General features: G+C 39.9%; 2 protein-coding genes across 5 annotated transcripts; one reads left to right on the top strand and one right to left on the bottom strand.

Moving 5' to 3' along the window:
- Positions 1-300: 300 nt before the first annotated feature.
- Positions 301-7,231, bottom strand: LOC130679651 (uncharacterized). The gene is made up of 4 exons (XM_057489029.1): positions 7,190-7,231; positions 6,370-6,938; positions 3,860-3,965; positions 301-756 (listed from the first exon to the last, which is right to left on the bottom strand). Exons 1-4 carry the CDS (start codon positions 7,229-7,231, stop codon positions 715-717), a joined length of 759 nt encoding a protein of 252 aa, XP_057345012.1. The 3' UTR covers positions 301-714.
- C11H14orf28 (chromosome 11 C14orf28 homolog) lies at positions 6,497-15,109 on the top strand. 4 transcript variants are annotated; one of them, XM_036881337.2, is made up of 6 exons: positions 6,497-6,634; positions 9,113-9,637; positions 11,241-11,330; positions 11,614-11,706; positions 12,516-12,650; positions 13,439-15,109. In XM_036881337.2, exons 2-6 carry the CDS (start codon positions 9,114-9,116, stop codon positions 13,620-13,622), a joined length of 1,026 nt encoding a protein of 341 aa, XP_036737232.1. In that variant the 5' UTR covers positions 6,497-6,634; position 9,113; the 3' UTR covers positions 13,623-15,109. The 4 variants fall into 4 exon arrangements, with proteins under 4 accessions (XP_036737232.1, XP_036737234.1, XP_036737233.1 ...); XM_036881339.2 differs by having other exon boundaries at positions 13,335-13,602; XM_036881338.2 differs by lacking the exon at positions 11,614-11,706.
- Positions 15,110-15,371: the final 262 nt, after the last annotated feature.

Genomic DNA, 15,371 nt, shown 5'->3' with positions numbered 1-15,371 from the left:
CATGGTACAGAGCACTGTGCCTTTTACTGTGGTGGGTCTGCTCAGCCTGTTGCCTTAGGGGAGGGTCAGGATGTTTAGAGATAAGGTGGGGTAAGCCCAGGCAAGCCCATGCATAATTTCACTGGCTTATGTGCTTGGGACCATGGGGCAAATGGAGGATAAATTACTATATTTTTACGTTGGTGAAGAGGTAAAGGAAATGGAACTCAAATACACTCCTGATGGGTATGTAAAGTGATACAACTAAAAGGGTATCTCGCCATGACCCTCCTTAACCCAGAATGACTCAGAAGACACGGGCCAATGCAAGAGATTTTATTATCTGAAAGAGAAAATGGCTTTCCCCAGAGGAAGGGAGCAGCAGCTCATGGGTGAGGAAGCGCGTTTTTAAGGAGTAGGGGTAGGGTGTGTTCTGTGTTGGTGATTGGATCTTAAGGGGAGGGCAACCATCTGGTCATTGGTGATTGGATCTTAAGGGGTTGGAAACCATCTGGTCAGTGCTGATTGGATCTTAAGGGCTGGGGGTCTTAGCACACCAGACTTTGCCTTCATTCCCATCTTTTTCTTTTCTTAATTGGCCCTCTGGGGAACTTGGCATAGAATCTCATTCTGTAGCTACTTCGTGCTGGAAGTGGGCACAGATTCTGGGGTTAGCAAGGCCATTGCTGTAGAGTTGGAGAAGAGTGGGCATCTTGAGATGATTCATGATGTCATCTAGCTGGTTTTGTTATTCTTCATGAGAAGGCCTTGATAGCCCTGGAGGAGTAACTGGTTGATAATATGGTTAGAAATTTTCAAAATTTGATTTTGAATGAATTTTTGGAATAGGTTAATAAAGCAGGGAAGGAAAAGGAGAATAATAATAAAGGTAATAGGGGCTAGGAGGGGCAGGAGCCAATTGAAGGGGTAAGGGAACGGATTGTTAGGGGAGTTTTCTAGGAGTTTAGAGGCTTGTTCACAGAGGTGTTTTGCTCCATGCCGGATGAGACCAGATTTGTTGGTGTAGAAGCAGCATTGTTCTTGGAGTAGGGCACACATGCCGCCTTATGCAGCTGTAAGGAGGTCCTGTTTGGGTTGTAGGTAGATTACTGGAGGATTTGTAGTCTGTGGAGCTGAAGATGTAAGTGGTCCCATTGGGATGGAGGAGAATCATGAAAAATGAATTTTTGAGGTCAAGGACAGAAAAGTGAGTGGTGGAAGCAGGAATGGTGGACAATAAAGTATAGGGGTTAGAGACTACTGGATGGATTGGAAGAACAGCTGCACTGATAATTCTTAAATCTTGAACTAGCCTATAAGAGCCATTAGGTTTTTTGATAGCCAGTATCAGGGTGTTATAAGGTGAATTGGCTGGTCTCAAAAGGCCCTTTCATAGAAGGGGTGTTGAGATTGTGAGGGGAAGGAGGTAGGGTCTTTGAGTTTGATGGTTATGGATGGGCAGGTGGCAATAGAGAAGGTAGAGGTGTCCCAGATTGTGGGGTTTACTTGACAAGGGGGTAAAGGAAAAGGGGAGGGAGGTGGGTCTAGAATGGTTTGGAGAGCAAGTGGAAAAGGGATCGAAGGCAAGTCGAGGTTGAGGTGTGGGCCAAAGGTAAAGGAGATAAGAGCCCCTAGCTTGGATAGAAGGTCTCTTCCCATAAGGGGAACCAGACAATGGGGAATCACTAAAAAGGAATGAGAGAGAGTAATGCTCTTAAAGAGGCAGTGAAGCATGGGAGTTTGTAAAGATTGATGAGGTGTGCCCTCCCCCCTGACTACAGAGGACTGTGAGAAGGAGGTAGGTCCAAAAAACTCCTTCAGGACTGAGTAGGTGGCCCCAGTGTCCAAAAGGAAAGAGATAGGCCTGCCTGCTACCACAACGGTTACCCTGGGCTCCTGTACAGTGATGGTAGTGGTCGGGTGGAGGAGTCCCAGGCCCCCTCAATCATCAATTGCCAGACCCAGGAGGTCTTTGTGTGGAGTGTTAGAGCTGGATGGCCTGGCACCTCTCGGTGTGCGAGGAGAGTCAACAGCCCAGTGTCCCTCCTGATGGCACTTAGGGCATGGACCAGAGGGCTTCCGGGGATTTGGGCAGGCTCTGACCCAATGACCCATTTGACCACATTTAAAGGATGGACCAGGAGGTCCTCCTGGCTGCTTCTTAGGAAGTGAGGATACCTGAGCACCAGTGGTTGGGATAGGTTGAAAGGCCTTAGCCAGCATTTGATATTTTTGTTTATGGGCCTTTTCATCTCTTCCATTATATACTTTGAAGGCCACTGCCAGGACTTCTGCCTGAGGAGTTAAGGGTCCCTTCTCTAGACGTCTAAGTTTAGCCTTAATATTGGGGAAACTCTGGGTGAAGGAGTAGGTCAATAATTGTCTCCCATCTGGGGTCTCAGGGTCTAGGTTTATATATTGTAAAAGAGGTTTGGTGAGGCAGTCTAGGAACATAGAAGGATTCTCATTTTTATCCTGAATAACCTCTTGGAGTTTTTCATAGTTAGTGGCTTTATTGGCTGACTTTCTGAGACCCGCCACGAGGCAGGTTATGAATTGATCTTGACTGGTGACTCCCTCTGCCGTATTATAGTCCCCGTTAGGGTCTCGGTCAGGAACCACCTCAGCACCAGTTGGATGAGCTGGAGTAGTTTGATGAACCTCATTGGCATGAGTTCTAGCCTGTTTCCAGACTCGTCTACACTCCTCGGGCAAAAGTGTGTTGGATAGGATCATGTGAATATCATGAAAGGTAAGATCATATGACTGAGTTAGGTACTGGAACTCCTTTATGTAAGTAGCTGGGTTGGAGGTGAAAGAGCCTAATCTTTTCTAAATTTGAGATAGGTCGGAAAGAGAGAAAGGACATGGACCCAACGACACCCTCTGTACCGGCTACTTCCTGTAGTGGGGCTAGGATCTGGGTTCAAGAGCGAGTGACTGGAGGGCTTGGCGCAGGACTGGGTGAGGGAAGGGGAACTGGTTGTGGAGGAAGAGGAGGTGCTGCGGCTCCTGCACCAGCACTAGGGGAGCTGGGAGGGTTGGGATTTTGATCTTGCAGAGAAGGAGGTTGGGGCGGGAGAGGAACTGGTGGTTGAGGGGGAGCTGTAAGGGTTTGAGATCAGTAGGGAGGAGGTTCATCAGCAGGGTCAAAGTCAGAGGACGTGGGAATTGGTGGGTGGTGAGGTGAAGTTTTTTAGAGCAAGAAGATGTTTAGGATTGCAAGGGAGACAGATGGGCTTGGTTCAGAGGTAGGAGAAAGCCTGGATATACGGGATCTCTTTCCATTTGCCCGTGCGCTCACAGAAGTTGTATAAGTCACGGAGAATTTTAGGATCTAAAGAGCCATTGGGAAGCCATTTAGACTGATTGCCCAAGGAATATTGTGGCCAGATCTCATTACAGTAGCAAATAAGCTTAAAAGGTTTGAGGTCCAGAGTGAGGTGGAGGGGTTTTAGATTATTGAGTAAGCACCCTAGTGGTGAATCTGCGAGAATGGAGGGGTCAGATCCCATGGTGAGAATGAGACCATTCACAAGTCGCTGAGGCATCCCAGAGCAATTGAGAAGGTCATGGAGAAGAGCAGACACAGTTAGGGGGTGGTCACCACCTCTAACCAAGCAGTCGAGGTGAAAACGCCAAGGAGGCTTGGTACCTGGTACCAGTTTACGAGTAGATAAAGGGAGGCCGGGCCTCAGTGAATGAGGAGTCTCACCATGGGGAGGCAGAGAAGGGTCGACTATGGGGATCAACCGTGACTCTGAAAGTCATGGTTAGGGTTGCCTTGACCCCGGAGGAACCCTTGGGGGTGCCAGACACCCAACGGTCACTTCCCAGGTTCCAAAGGGAGATTTAAGTTAACCGTGAAGGGGAGACTTACCGAATTGAAGGCTGGTGTTGGGCAAGAAGACAGGAGACCAGGGAAATGGACAGTGAGCCCATGGAGGAGGATCAGGCAGTGAGGGTTCCCAAAGTAGCTCAGATTCCTAGAGGAAGAGCAAAGTCAATGTGAGAACCTCATCTGAACTCACGGCACCAAAGAAAGGGTATCTCACCATGACCCTCCTTACCCCAGAACGACTCAGGAGACAAGGGCCCACACAAGAGATTTTATTATCTGAAAGAGAAAAATTGCTGCCCCCAGAGAGAGGGAGCAGCAGCTCATGGGTGAGGAAGCATGTTTTTAAGGCATAGGGGCAGGGTGTGTTCTGCATTGGTGATTGGATCTTAAGGGGTGGGGACCATCTGGTTGGTGGTGATTGGATCTTAAGGGGTGGGGGTCTTAGCACACCAGAATTTGCCTTCAACAACCACTCTGCAAAACAATTTATCAGTTTCTTTAAAAGTTAAACATACATCTACCATATGATCCAACAAATGCACTCCTAGATATTTATCCAAGAAATAAAGGAAATATATGTCCATAGAAGGACTTACACAAAAATGTTCATAGCAGCTTTACTGGTAATAGCTCAAAACTGGACACAACCCAAATGTCCATCAACAGATGAGAGGATAAATTGCAGTACATTCCTATAATGTAGTACACTCAGCAATCAACTACTGGTACATAGAATAACATGGATGTATGTCCAGATAATGATCCTGAGTTAAATCAGACCAAAAAAAAAATGTCTGATTCTACTTACATAAAACTTTAGAAACTGCAAATGAATTTATAAATACAGAAAGTAGATCATCAGTGGTTGCTTAGGTATGGGACATATGGAAAGATGGTAGCAAGAAATTACAAAGGGGCATGAGGAAACTTGCAGATACATATATTCACTTGATTGTAATGATGTTTCAAGGGGGTATACATATGTCACATCAAATTATATACTTTAAATATGCCCCAATATTATACGCCTCAGTAAAGCTGTCTTTAAAAAAAAAACCTGCAACTCTGCTGTCAGATTTTGAGGGGGGCAGAAAGCAAACAGAATGGAAATCTCAGTTAAAGGCCTCAGTTGAGGTTTGTAAATTATCCAAGTATGTAAGGAATCCAGCTAGTCAAGCCTCAGCATAGTTTCATGAGCTGTCTCCCTGCTGTTCTCCAGAAATGCTAACAACCACCACTATTGGATCTGTTTTGGCAGAATGACCCAATCAGTATAAAATAAATTGTCTTTAAAGAGACTGTCAGTTAAACATATAATCCACATTTCTAAACATTTTAAAAGGGCTATCTACTTGCAGGATAGTTTTAATATTGAAAGTGAACGTTTGCGTGTGAATCTGAATATAGATATACCAATCTCTCAGAGCCTTGTTTCCTCATCTGTGAAATGCCATAAGAAGTAAGAAAAACCAGGACACAGAAAGAGTAGACTTTGCTAGAGTTATTAATTCCTCCTTTTGGGGCAGAGGCTCTTTCATCCCCCTCTGCTCTGAGAAACATCCACTTCTCCCCATCTTCACCAGCAGCAATTATCACTAGCCATCCTGAGAGAGGTCCAGGAGGAAAGCTCCTGCTGTAGCCCAGGCTGACCATCACATTAGTCAAGAAGGCATCTCCATGAGTCTCAACTGTGACTGAACAGGGACTACGCTGATGTGCGGGGCTGGCCTTGAGCTCTCCACATTGTGCTCTGGAGGTTGGGCTTCAGTTTCCAGTATTATTTCTTGAACAGCTAGATGGGGAATATCTCAACAACATACCCATTTCTAATTGTGGGTGGAGGTAGTTTTCCAAGGTGGCCCACATTCGGGAGCAGAGCCACGCAGCCTTTGACTCTTTAAGGGAGTACAAAAACTAGGGCCTACCCTAGAGGAATGGTGTTTGAGCACGCACAACCTAGTATTACATAGCTCTAGCTTCATTTCCCAGCTGTCACTTCATGTGCGGGACTTTATTATTCTCCAAAACTCAATTTTTCATCTTTACAGTGGGGCTAAAGCTACTTAATTTCTTTAAATGCCATTAACTTCCATTATAGCATATTGGCCAATTATTACCGTTAACACTAAAAGCGGAATTTAACAAGCTAATACAACGTTTTCCTAAATATGTACTTAAAAGCTTGAATAATTACAATTTGCTGAGAAAACAAAGCTTCCCCTTCCTGAGTAAAGAATTTGATAAAATCTAGAAACAAACTGAAGGTCCTAGAAACCTCTAACAGCCTAGCAGGTTTGCCAACAAAGCTCCGCCTCCGGGAAGCCCAGCCCACTTCCGGCAGCCTCGCCCACCCACTAACACTGGCACCCCGCCCCTCACACGATGTCCCGGTCCCTGCGCCCCCGATCCGGGTTCGCACTGGGTGGATCTGACGCTGGATACACACCCACACCCGCACGTTGGGCGAGGGCGTCCTCGCGCCTGCGCAGCAGTGCCGTCAGGCGCAGGGCACTCGGGGCTGGGGGTAGGGGGGCGAGGTCAGGCCGAACCTATCGCCGTAGTGAGAAGCTACGCGTCCTGCGGTCCTGGCTCCGTGGGTCCGGTCGGATCGAGCCTGGGCGCTGCAGCTGCTGTGGCTCCCGCCGCGGCGGGTGCGATGGAGGCCATGCCGATGCGCAGCGCTCACGCCGGAGCCGCCGAGACAGCCGGTGGTGCTAGTAGATGAAGTGGCGGGGGCGCAGCAACGGGTTCTCCATGAGCAAGCGGCGGAGGCAACGGGTGCGGCGGCACCGGTGTTTTTCGGTCCCCGAGGAGGTACGAGGAGTCGGCTTCCTGGCGGACGGAGACTGGCCGGTGTGGGAACGCCGTCCGGAGCCCGGCTCTGAGCCCTCCGCCCGCAGTCCCAGCTCAGCCGTACCACTGCTCGGAGGCAAACAGGAGCGCCCAGCGGTCCCCGACTCCTGGCTCGGGGGCCCTCCCGCCGTGCGGGGCAGGCCTTGAGTGCCGGGCCTCCCCAGGGGCGCTGGCTGGGCCGAGGTGGGCGTGGCCCGAACGCGGGGGACGAGGAGGGCTCCGTCCGTGCCCGGAGCCCCGCACGGCTTGGAAGCGGAGCGCATGCCTGTTACTCAGATTATATTCTTTCGGGATGCTGACTCGAGAGGGGAACCTTAGGCTGCCCCAGCTTTTAGGGAGTTTGGCATTCGATCCCTTGGGCAAATGGTCTGGTCCTTACGACCGGTGTGATTGTCCTTAGAAATGACCGCAAAAGAAAGGTGTCCTTGTGCCAAGGAAATAGAGGTCGGGGGAGTTTTCCAGGTGTATTCAAACTGGAGGGCCTGTTGAGGCAGGAAAAAAAAGCCAGCGGGATACCTTCTCCAGGGCTTCTAATACAGAAATAGTGTTTTCGACCATGTAGCGAGAAAAGTTAAGACAATTTTAAGTAAAGCCCTTTGCAGCCATTTCTCCATCTACTTCAGTCATCTTTTTTTATTTGTAATTTACTTTAGAACAAATCCCGTTAATGCTGAAAATAGATTGTCATCTAGCCCTCCGATCCTCTCTACCAACCCCCCCTTTTGTTTTTTTTCCAGAAAATGGCTAAAATAGTGTCATTTTTATATATATGTATAAAATTGTAGCTTAATTCTCTTAAGTATAACTTTTGCTTTACAGAGCTGTAGTTAACTCATTATTCAGTCATGTCTAAAAGATAATTTGAAGAAAAAATAGAGATTTTATGATTCCTTTCCAGTGCAGTATAGGAATCTTAACTCTTATGACCTTGCTACAAAGTTCTTTAAAACTCAACAGAAATAAATTAGTGCATGAAGAAAGCGGTTTTCATTTTTAAAGTACTTGAATGCCTTAACGATTCCCATTTAAAAATCTGCTCTGGAAACATGTCAGTTCCTATGAAGAAGAACCTGAACTGTGTTTTCCTAGACTCCCAAGATTGCCACGCCCTCTTATTCCTAAGTGGTTGACTAGAGCCCAACCTGTTACCGACTGTATATAAACAGCTACACTTCAGACTAAATATAGTGTTGAATATTTTAGAGTCCACAGTATCCTGCTCCATGCTGAAAATACTGTGCGCTGTGTGTGTATGTTTAATATATCTTAGAACTGAATTTTTAGTCTGTTGGTATTGAAAAATCCGTTTGAACTTAATTTCTCACAAAAAACACATAGGTCTACAGTATTGAGTATTGGATTCATGCTATGCTTGGGAGGATGTGGCACTTGAAAATACAGTCAAAATAAGACACTGACCTCAGTCACTAACTTCTCTGTTCCTATTCCTCATGCTTCCCTTTTTTCAGGAAAATACACTTTTCTGTAAAAGTAAAATTGGGAAACCCTGATATTTTTAATTTAGGCATTTTTTTTGTCCCAAGTAACCCAATTCCAATTAAGTTTCATTAGAACCTCATTCTTTAATTTTTTAAAATTTTGTTCTGTATTACATACATATGACACAAACATATTTGTTACAGTACTGGCAGTGACTTTAAAACAAAATGCTTAGCTGTCCCCAAGATTGAGGGAAGGACGAGTACCAGTTTAAATAGGGAAGACACAACAGTTCATTCCCAAATGTGCAGAAGGGGAATCAGGATACTAACCAAGTTCTGAATCCAATTTTCACAACATGACCTCAAACTATAGGATATCTATCATTGCCCTAAACTGCCAATAAAAAGCCCAAGTACTAGAAATGATTTTTGTATTAGCTGTTATAATCAGTTAAGTTCTGTGTTATATTCAGTTAAATTTTCAACAATTACTTTTCATATACTGTCTTTCAAAGATAATTAGCCACTATTCTGAAGCCCAACTAAAAATTCCATTGTATCAGTTTCATAAGTGGAACATATTAAGAAAATAAAGCACAGATTGTTTATTGGAGGAAGAAAGGTTTACATTGGGACTACACCCAACCGAATTTATATTGTATTGTTCAGTAGCTTTATTTTCATTTAGGATTTTTTTATTACAGGGTTTTTTTCGTATATCAAAGGTAAAATCTGTGGTGTAATTAGCATAAAGACCTATCAAATGGCCATTCTGCATCTCAAAAAAATTTGTAGCTTAAATGGTCTTTCCAGAAACCACGGATATTGCCAAAAAGTTGCTTGTAGCTTGTTTTAAATTTTTTTCTTACATGGGAGGCCATGTAACCAAATTTAATTTGAATCTTTAAGTAGCTGTATTTTCATTTAAACATACCTCATGCATATAACATACAAAATCACAAATTTACATGTTCTATTTTTAACTTTTAAAATGCAGGATGAAGACATTGTTTGAAGAGATCAAAGCATCAATTAAAAATAACTATAACCAAGATCGCTCATTTTGGAGGCCTGTTCTTCCTTGGGGAGGTGTTTTTACTATCAAAGCTGGCCGCAAAGCAGTATCCTGTACACCACTGTACGTTGAAATAAGACTGAAAAATACCTGCACCATAGATGGATTCTTGATGTTATTATATGTAATTCTTAATGAAAATGAAAATTTCCCCAGGGAACTCTCTCTTCATTTAGGTAGAGAGTTTGTAGACTGTTTTCTTTATTTAATGGACACGTACAGTTTTACAACTGTGAAGCTACTCTGGATTTGGGACAAGATGGAAAAACAGCAATATAAATCTGAAGTTCATAAAGCTTCACTAATAATTGATTTGTTTGGGAATGAACATGATAATTTTACAAAAAATCTTGAAAATCTCATGTCTACCATACAAGAGAGTTACTGTTCCAACTGGCGATGCCCAACTCGAGTGCAAGAAGATCAGCAGCGCACAATTAATATAAAGTAAGTTACTTTGAAGTCTGTTTTGTCACTTTTAGCAAAACTAGTATACTTTTAAATGAACATTGCTGTAAGTATGTATATATATAGTCAGAGTATTTCTTAAAGTACAGACCCTGTATAATTACACATAAAGCAACCACACAAATGCAAAACTCTTTAGTAGGTCTCATGACAAAAATATTAGTCTGGAACATCCAAACATCTTAGAATTTACTTTACAAAACCAATTGAAAACTGTTTTACTTGGCAAGAAATGAATTATTCAGTATGCAAAATATTTTACTCTTGCTTTGAATTTGCTAATATGAGTGTGTAGATAATTCCTTGTGTCTCAAATTTAAAATTCTTGTAGAACACTTAATATTATATCAAAATGTTTCACCCCTTAATCTCTGTCAGATAGGCAGTTCTATATGAACAAGAAGATTGAAATTATTCATGTCATGGCCAGAGCAAAATTACAGACAGATACCTTAAACTTAGTATCTGAACACCTAGAAAGGCTGTGAATGTGAGGAGCTTTTTCACTTACTAGGAAAAGTGCTGATAGCCTGCTGAGTATTTTTGGCTTTCAAAGAGAATGCAGACCTCTAAGCTATTAAATGCCACAGAGGAAAACCAAACTGGCAAGCCCTATGAGTGTTGGGAAACATTAAAGCCCCCAGGAGACATGAGCTGGAAAAGGGATAATTGCCAGTAGGGAAAAAAACACCCAAACACATTGTGTCAGAAAGTGTAGTTGGCCCCTGGTCCAGAAAAACAGCCCAATAGATTGTTCCCTTTTGGGAACATGCATCACATACCCTAACTTACTAAATTCACATTTCTTTTTAACATATTTAGTTGAGTATTATAACATGCTATTTATGAAAAGCTGAAGACAATTTTTTAAAGTCGGCCAATTAATGTTCTGAAATAAATTTTGTCTATTTTCCTGTATGCTGATATGATGATGTTGATTTTCAAATCTCCATTGGGGAAAAAGTTCTGTTGCCTCTAAATCATAATAGACTAAAAAGCATTTCAGAAATTTGTCTTTTTTTTGAAAACTAGTATCTTTTAATTTGTGTGTTTTAAAACTAATGAAATGTTAACAATCCTATATTAATACTGATACGCTTCTCTTAATAAAATATTTTCATCATACTCTGTAACTTTTTAAGGCTTTTGCCAATTTTTTAAAGTCCTGTATATAAAACAACCTCTGAAGTATGTAGGAAAAAATTTTTAACAAGCCAGGTAATGAGGCTAACAATGGCTGTAACTGGCCTTGATCAGGTGACTATCTAACTGGGTGCTCTCCTCATTCTGGGTCCTACTTCCTTCCCCCAGACCAGAATCCCCTCTTGAATCATCTCAAAAATTTCTTAAATAACTGCATTTCAGGATGAGTTTACAGAAAGATTTGGTGTTTCTTGGAAAGCTCTATGCATTAATGTTTATCACTGGTTAATGTACTATCCTTAAAAAATACACAGGTGAATAACAGGTTTTTTACTTGATTTACTAACAATGAGTTGACCGATAAAGTTTGTTATCCTGATTATATATTTATATGTAAAATGTTGAAGCAATTCTTCCATGCATTTTATAATTGTTGTAGTCCTCCCCAAGAAATACCACATGGAAACTTGATACGACTGGCTGTGGATGAGTTATTCTGTTCCAGGATTGAACTGTGTGAAGAAAGTGGGTGAGTATGTGATAGACTTATAAAATGAAATTATTTCTATGTTTTTTTATGAATAAACCTGAACCAGTGTGTTCTTTGATGTTAATACTTGATGAAATAGCATTATAGTATTCCTCATAAGTATTTAGGAAGCCTAACATTTTTGGAATCTTAACACCTTCTAATTTACTATGCCATCTTATACTCTTTGTTGTTACCAAACATCACTACATAAAATATTATACTACAGTTAATTGATGAATGCAAAGAAATGCCTTTTCTTTTTTTCCCCATTGCTGAGTAGGTACAATAAAACCTTGGTTAACCGGAACCGAGCTTATCAGGACCCTCAATTAACTGGATTTTTTTTTCTGCACTCCTCATTTAGAAGAAAGAGGTAAATGACAACCAAAAAATTTAACATAGTTAAAAAAAGGTTCAGAGGGGCAAAGCTTAATTTATCCCAATGCCTTAACAATTTCTGTATCTACAGTATTGTACAATGAGAATATTTAGAAGGGTGGTCCTACAGCTAATTAACCACAAAAGAAGGAAAGAATATGTTCAGTTAATTGTACGTAAGTCCAGCAAGTGAACTAATGTATTTTAGCAATAAGTACTGAACCAAAATGGTTTTGTGATTAACTTAGTTTAGTCAATAATTTTTGTTACCCAGAACACTGTGCCCTGAACATTCCGGTTAATTGAGATTTTATTGTATAATTTTATTTGTTGTATTCCGATCCAAATGCTTAATATGTGATATTACTAAGGAAACAGAATTTGCTTTTCCCAAATGGCAAAAGGAAGCAATTAGGGAATTTTATACAGTCTAAATAAGATTGTAAGAGTCTCATTATTCCCCTCTGCCATTATTTTCCTTGGAAACCAGTTTAGGGGGAAAAAATGTATCTCCAACTAAAAGCTTGTATCAGTTTGAAAGACTACTTGCTTTTATAATCTTAGATAAAAATAGCTAGCTTTTTCTGGAGTTTTAAAACTATTGTTTCATGTGTGTAGAATTTCACAGCTTATAAACTTCTGGAAATAAGTAAATAAGGTATTACTATAGCTACACCACTACCTATACCTAAAATAGATAATTATGCTTATTATGAAATTAAATAATGAACACAAACCAGAAATGATATAAGGAAGCTTTGTCCCAAGTGTATTAATAAAGTTAATGCCTATTTTCAATTTTAGGTGTAGTGGCTTAAGAGAATTTTCCCAACGAGTTTTCTGCCATGGGGCACCCCCTTTTGTTGTCTTAAATATGCAGCATTGGAAATCTGAAGACCTGGCATATGTACCCTACTACTTGGATTTATCTGATCACAAGTAGGTGCTGTGTTTGTTTTATAAAATTAGTAAAAGTTGTATTTTTCTGCTATTCTATCATGATTTTGACTAGCTCTTTAGGAAACACTGTTGAAAAAAATCATAGCTATCTCTAAATGTATCCTGAATAAGATCAGAATCTACTACAGGGGGTCAGTCACTGGCAGTGTTGGTGGTTAGGTGCTTGCACTATGGAATAGACAGAATTGGGTTCAAATCCCCGCCCCACCTCTGCAAGCCGTGTGACCTTGGGACAGTAACTTAACCAGTTTACACATCAGTTTTCTTATCTATAGAACAGATATGACAGTATCTATCTGATGCCATTATTGTTAGGATTTAAAGAGTTGGCACATGTAAAATGTTTAGGATAGTACCTGACACATAATAATACTGGCTATTGCTTGTATTTCAAGTCAAATAGTGTATAGTTTGACATCATCATTGAAACATAAAATGTTACTGTCATTGTTCTAGATGGAAATACTTGCATAAAAATTGTGATGTAGAGGATTCTTTTAATTTGTTGCATTTAAAAGTATTTTTGTGTGTGTTCTCTTATTTAATAGAACTAAACAGCTTATTTTAATCTCTTAAAATGTTTTCTAAATTTCTTAAGTTAAAAGTTTTTATAATTCTTAAACATTTTACTCCAAATTACCAATTATATTGATTTTTTTACAGATGAATATCTTTTTCAGGGACTAGACTACAATCTCAAGAACTTAAGAAATGTTTAAGAACAGAGTATCATAAGTTTCTGCTATACTTTGTCATTTAATTTGCAGGTATTTATTGGAAGGTGCCACATTATTTAACAAAGAGGAACATCATTATTCTGCCGCATTCCAGATAGATGGACATTGGATGCACTATGATGGCCTCAGAAATGTGAATTTAATTTTGTTAAATAAACCCCCAGAGTTTCTTCTCTTGTCATCATTGGTTTATATTCGAGCAACAGAGAAATAAATATAGACTGATGCTAAATTAAATTGTTTTCCTTGGTATCCAAGGAAACAGTTCAACTATACTAGTTTCAGGGGTGTGTTTTCCAGTATTTTAGCCCCACGTAAATGTTTTATATAGAGAATCTATGCAAAAATGTTTATATTTCTTTTATCTACATCCTGGGTTATTTTTATACAAGCATATTTTATGTTGAAATAAAATATATCTTGTAGCCTTTGTATTTTTATTTGTAAGTACCTCAAAGGTTTTTTATAATTCTATCCTTGAATCTAAGAAAATACTTGATCATTTGAATTCTCAATTTTTTTTTTTGATATCCAAAGAAAACCTGATACAAGTCAGTATTTCAGTTTATAAACTTAACAGTTCAAAATGTATCTGACTATATTTCTTTGCCCTACCTCACTATAATCCGAAGTGCACTATTGGACCTAGTATGGACTTGAATGTATAACTTATAGATGGCTTAGTCTGTTTTACCTTTTGATTTGCCTAATTTCCCTACGTCAATTTTTTAAAAAACACTTTGGTGAAAATGTTCTTCTGGGCTTGAATTATTTCTTTATAATGACAAATTACTTTAGCCATTTGCTAAAATATTATAAACTTGCCAGTATTTTAAGTGGTATTTAAGCCCTCTGTTATTGTTAATGGAAGTTATTGTTACAAATAAATTATATAATTAATGTAAACATTTATCTCATAATTAAATATAATGGAAATTCTCTACTAAAAATTATTTTGCAAATACAACTGTAAAAGATAATAGGCAACTGGATGTTTACTAATGTTGGATTAACAATAGAAATGTACTTTAAATATATATTTAAAAGAAAATGGGTGCTCAAAGACCCTAAGAGTTTCTTCCTTTTGCAATTTAAAGGAAAAATTAGGTAATATTCCCAGTAGTCCATCTTAAGTTCTGGGTTGGAGCTGAGTGTAATATATTTGGAGAGTTTACTTAACAACACAGTTCACTGCCATATACCAAATTGCTAAGGTTTAAGTCAATAAATTAAGTCTTATATTGGTTTGGTGCCATGCTGAAATAACTTTACTAAAGAATGAATAAACGTGAGTACAGTGTTGCTGAGAATGACTCACTTTGAGCAAATGCTATGAAAATTCTTTTTTATGCAAGATAAAAAGTAGTGATGTATTTTCAAAAAAAAAAAAATCACCCCAGGGTTGATTTAAATAGTTCCTCACATGTATTTAAATAGGATTTGATTTACAATAAACTTTTCTGGGACATTTTATTGCATGAATGAAAGTATACAAAAACACAAATATTAGGATATACACAAATGATGTAAATAACAAATTATTCCTGATGCAAATTTATTCTTTTAGGAATTGCACTTTATTTGGAATAACACTAATTTATCACAAAACAATGACTTACCTACCTCACAGGGTTGTTGTGAGGATTAAAATGTTTGTTAAAATATTGACTACTCTTAACATGCTAATAAAAAAACATATTTTGTCTACTTCTTTCGTGTACATGTAAGTCTCCCAGATTGTCTCTTACTAATGAACTTTACAGACAGTAGCCCATATCAGTAATCAGTAATAGGTTTAATGTGTAATAGGATTTAAATGTGCCTTCTGGACCCCAGAGGGTAGGGGTTTAAGAATGACTTTACTGTTGTGGTGGTGGTTGGTTTCAAGAAGAAATTATCCCTTGCTGACCAGATAGTTAGAAAAGGGGTGAATAAGAATGAACTAGATTATCTGCAGGATATG

This window comes from Manis pentadactyla, chromosome 11 (assembly GCF_030020395.1).
Source record: "Manis pentadactyla isolate mManPen7 chromosome 11, mManPen7.hap1, whole genome shotgun sequence".
NCBI lineage: Eukaryota > Metazoa > Chordata > Mammalia > Pholidota > Manidae > Manis > Manis pentadactyla.
Note: the sequence above shows the minus strand (reverse complement) of the source record. Positions and strands in the feature narration are given on the sequence as shown.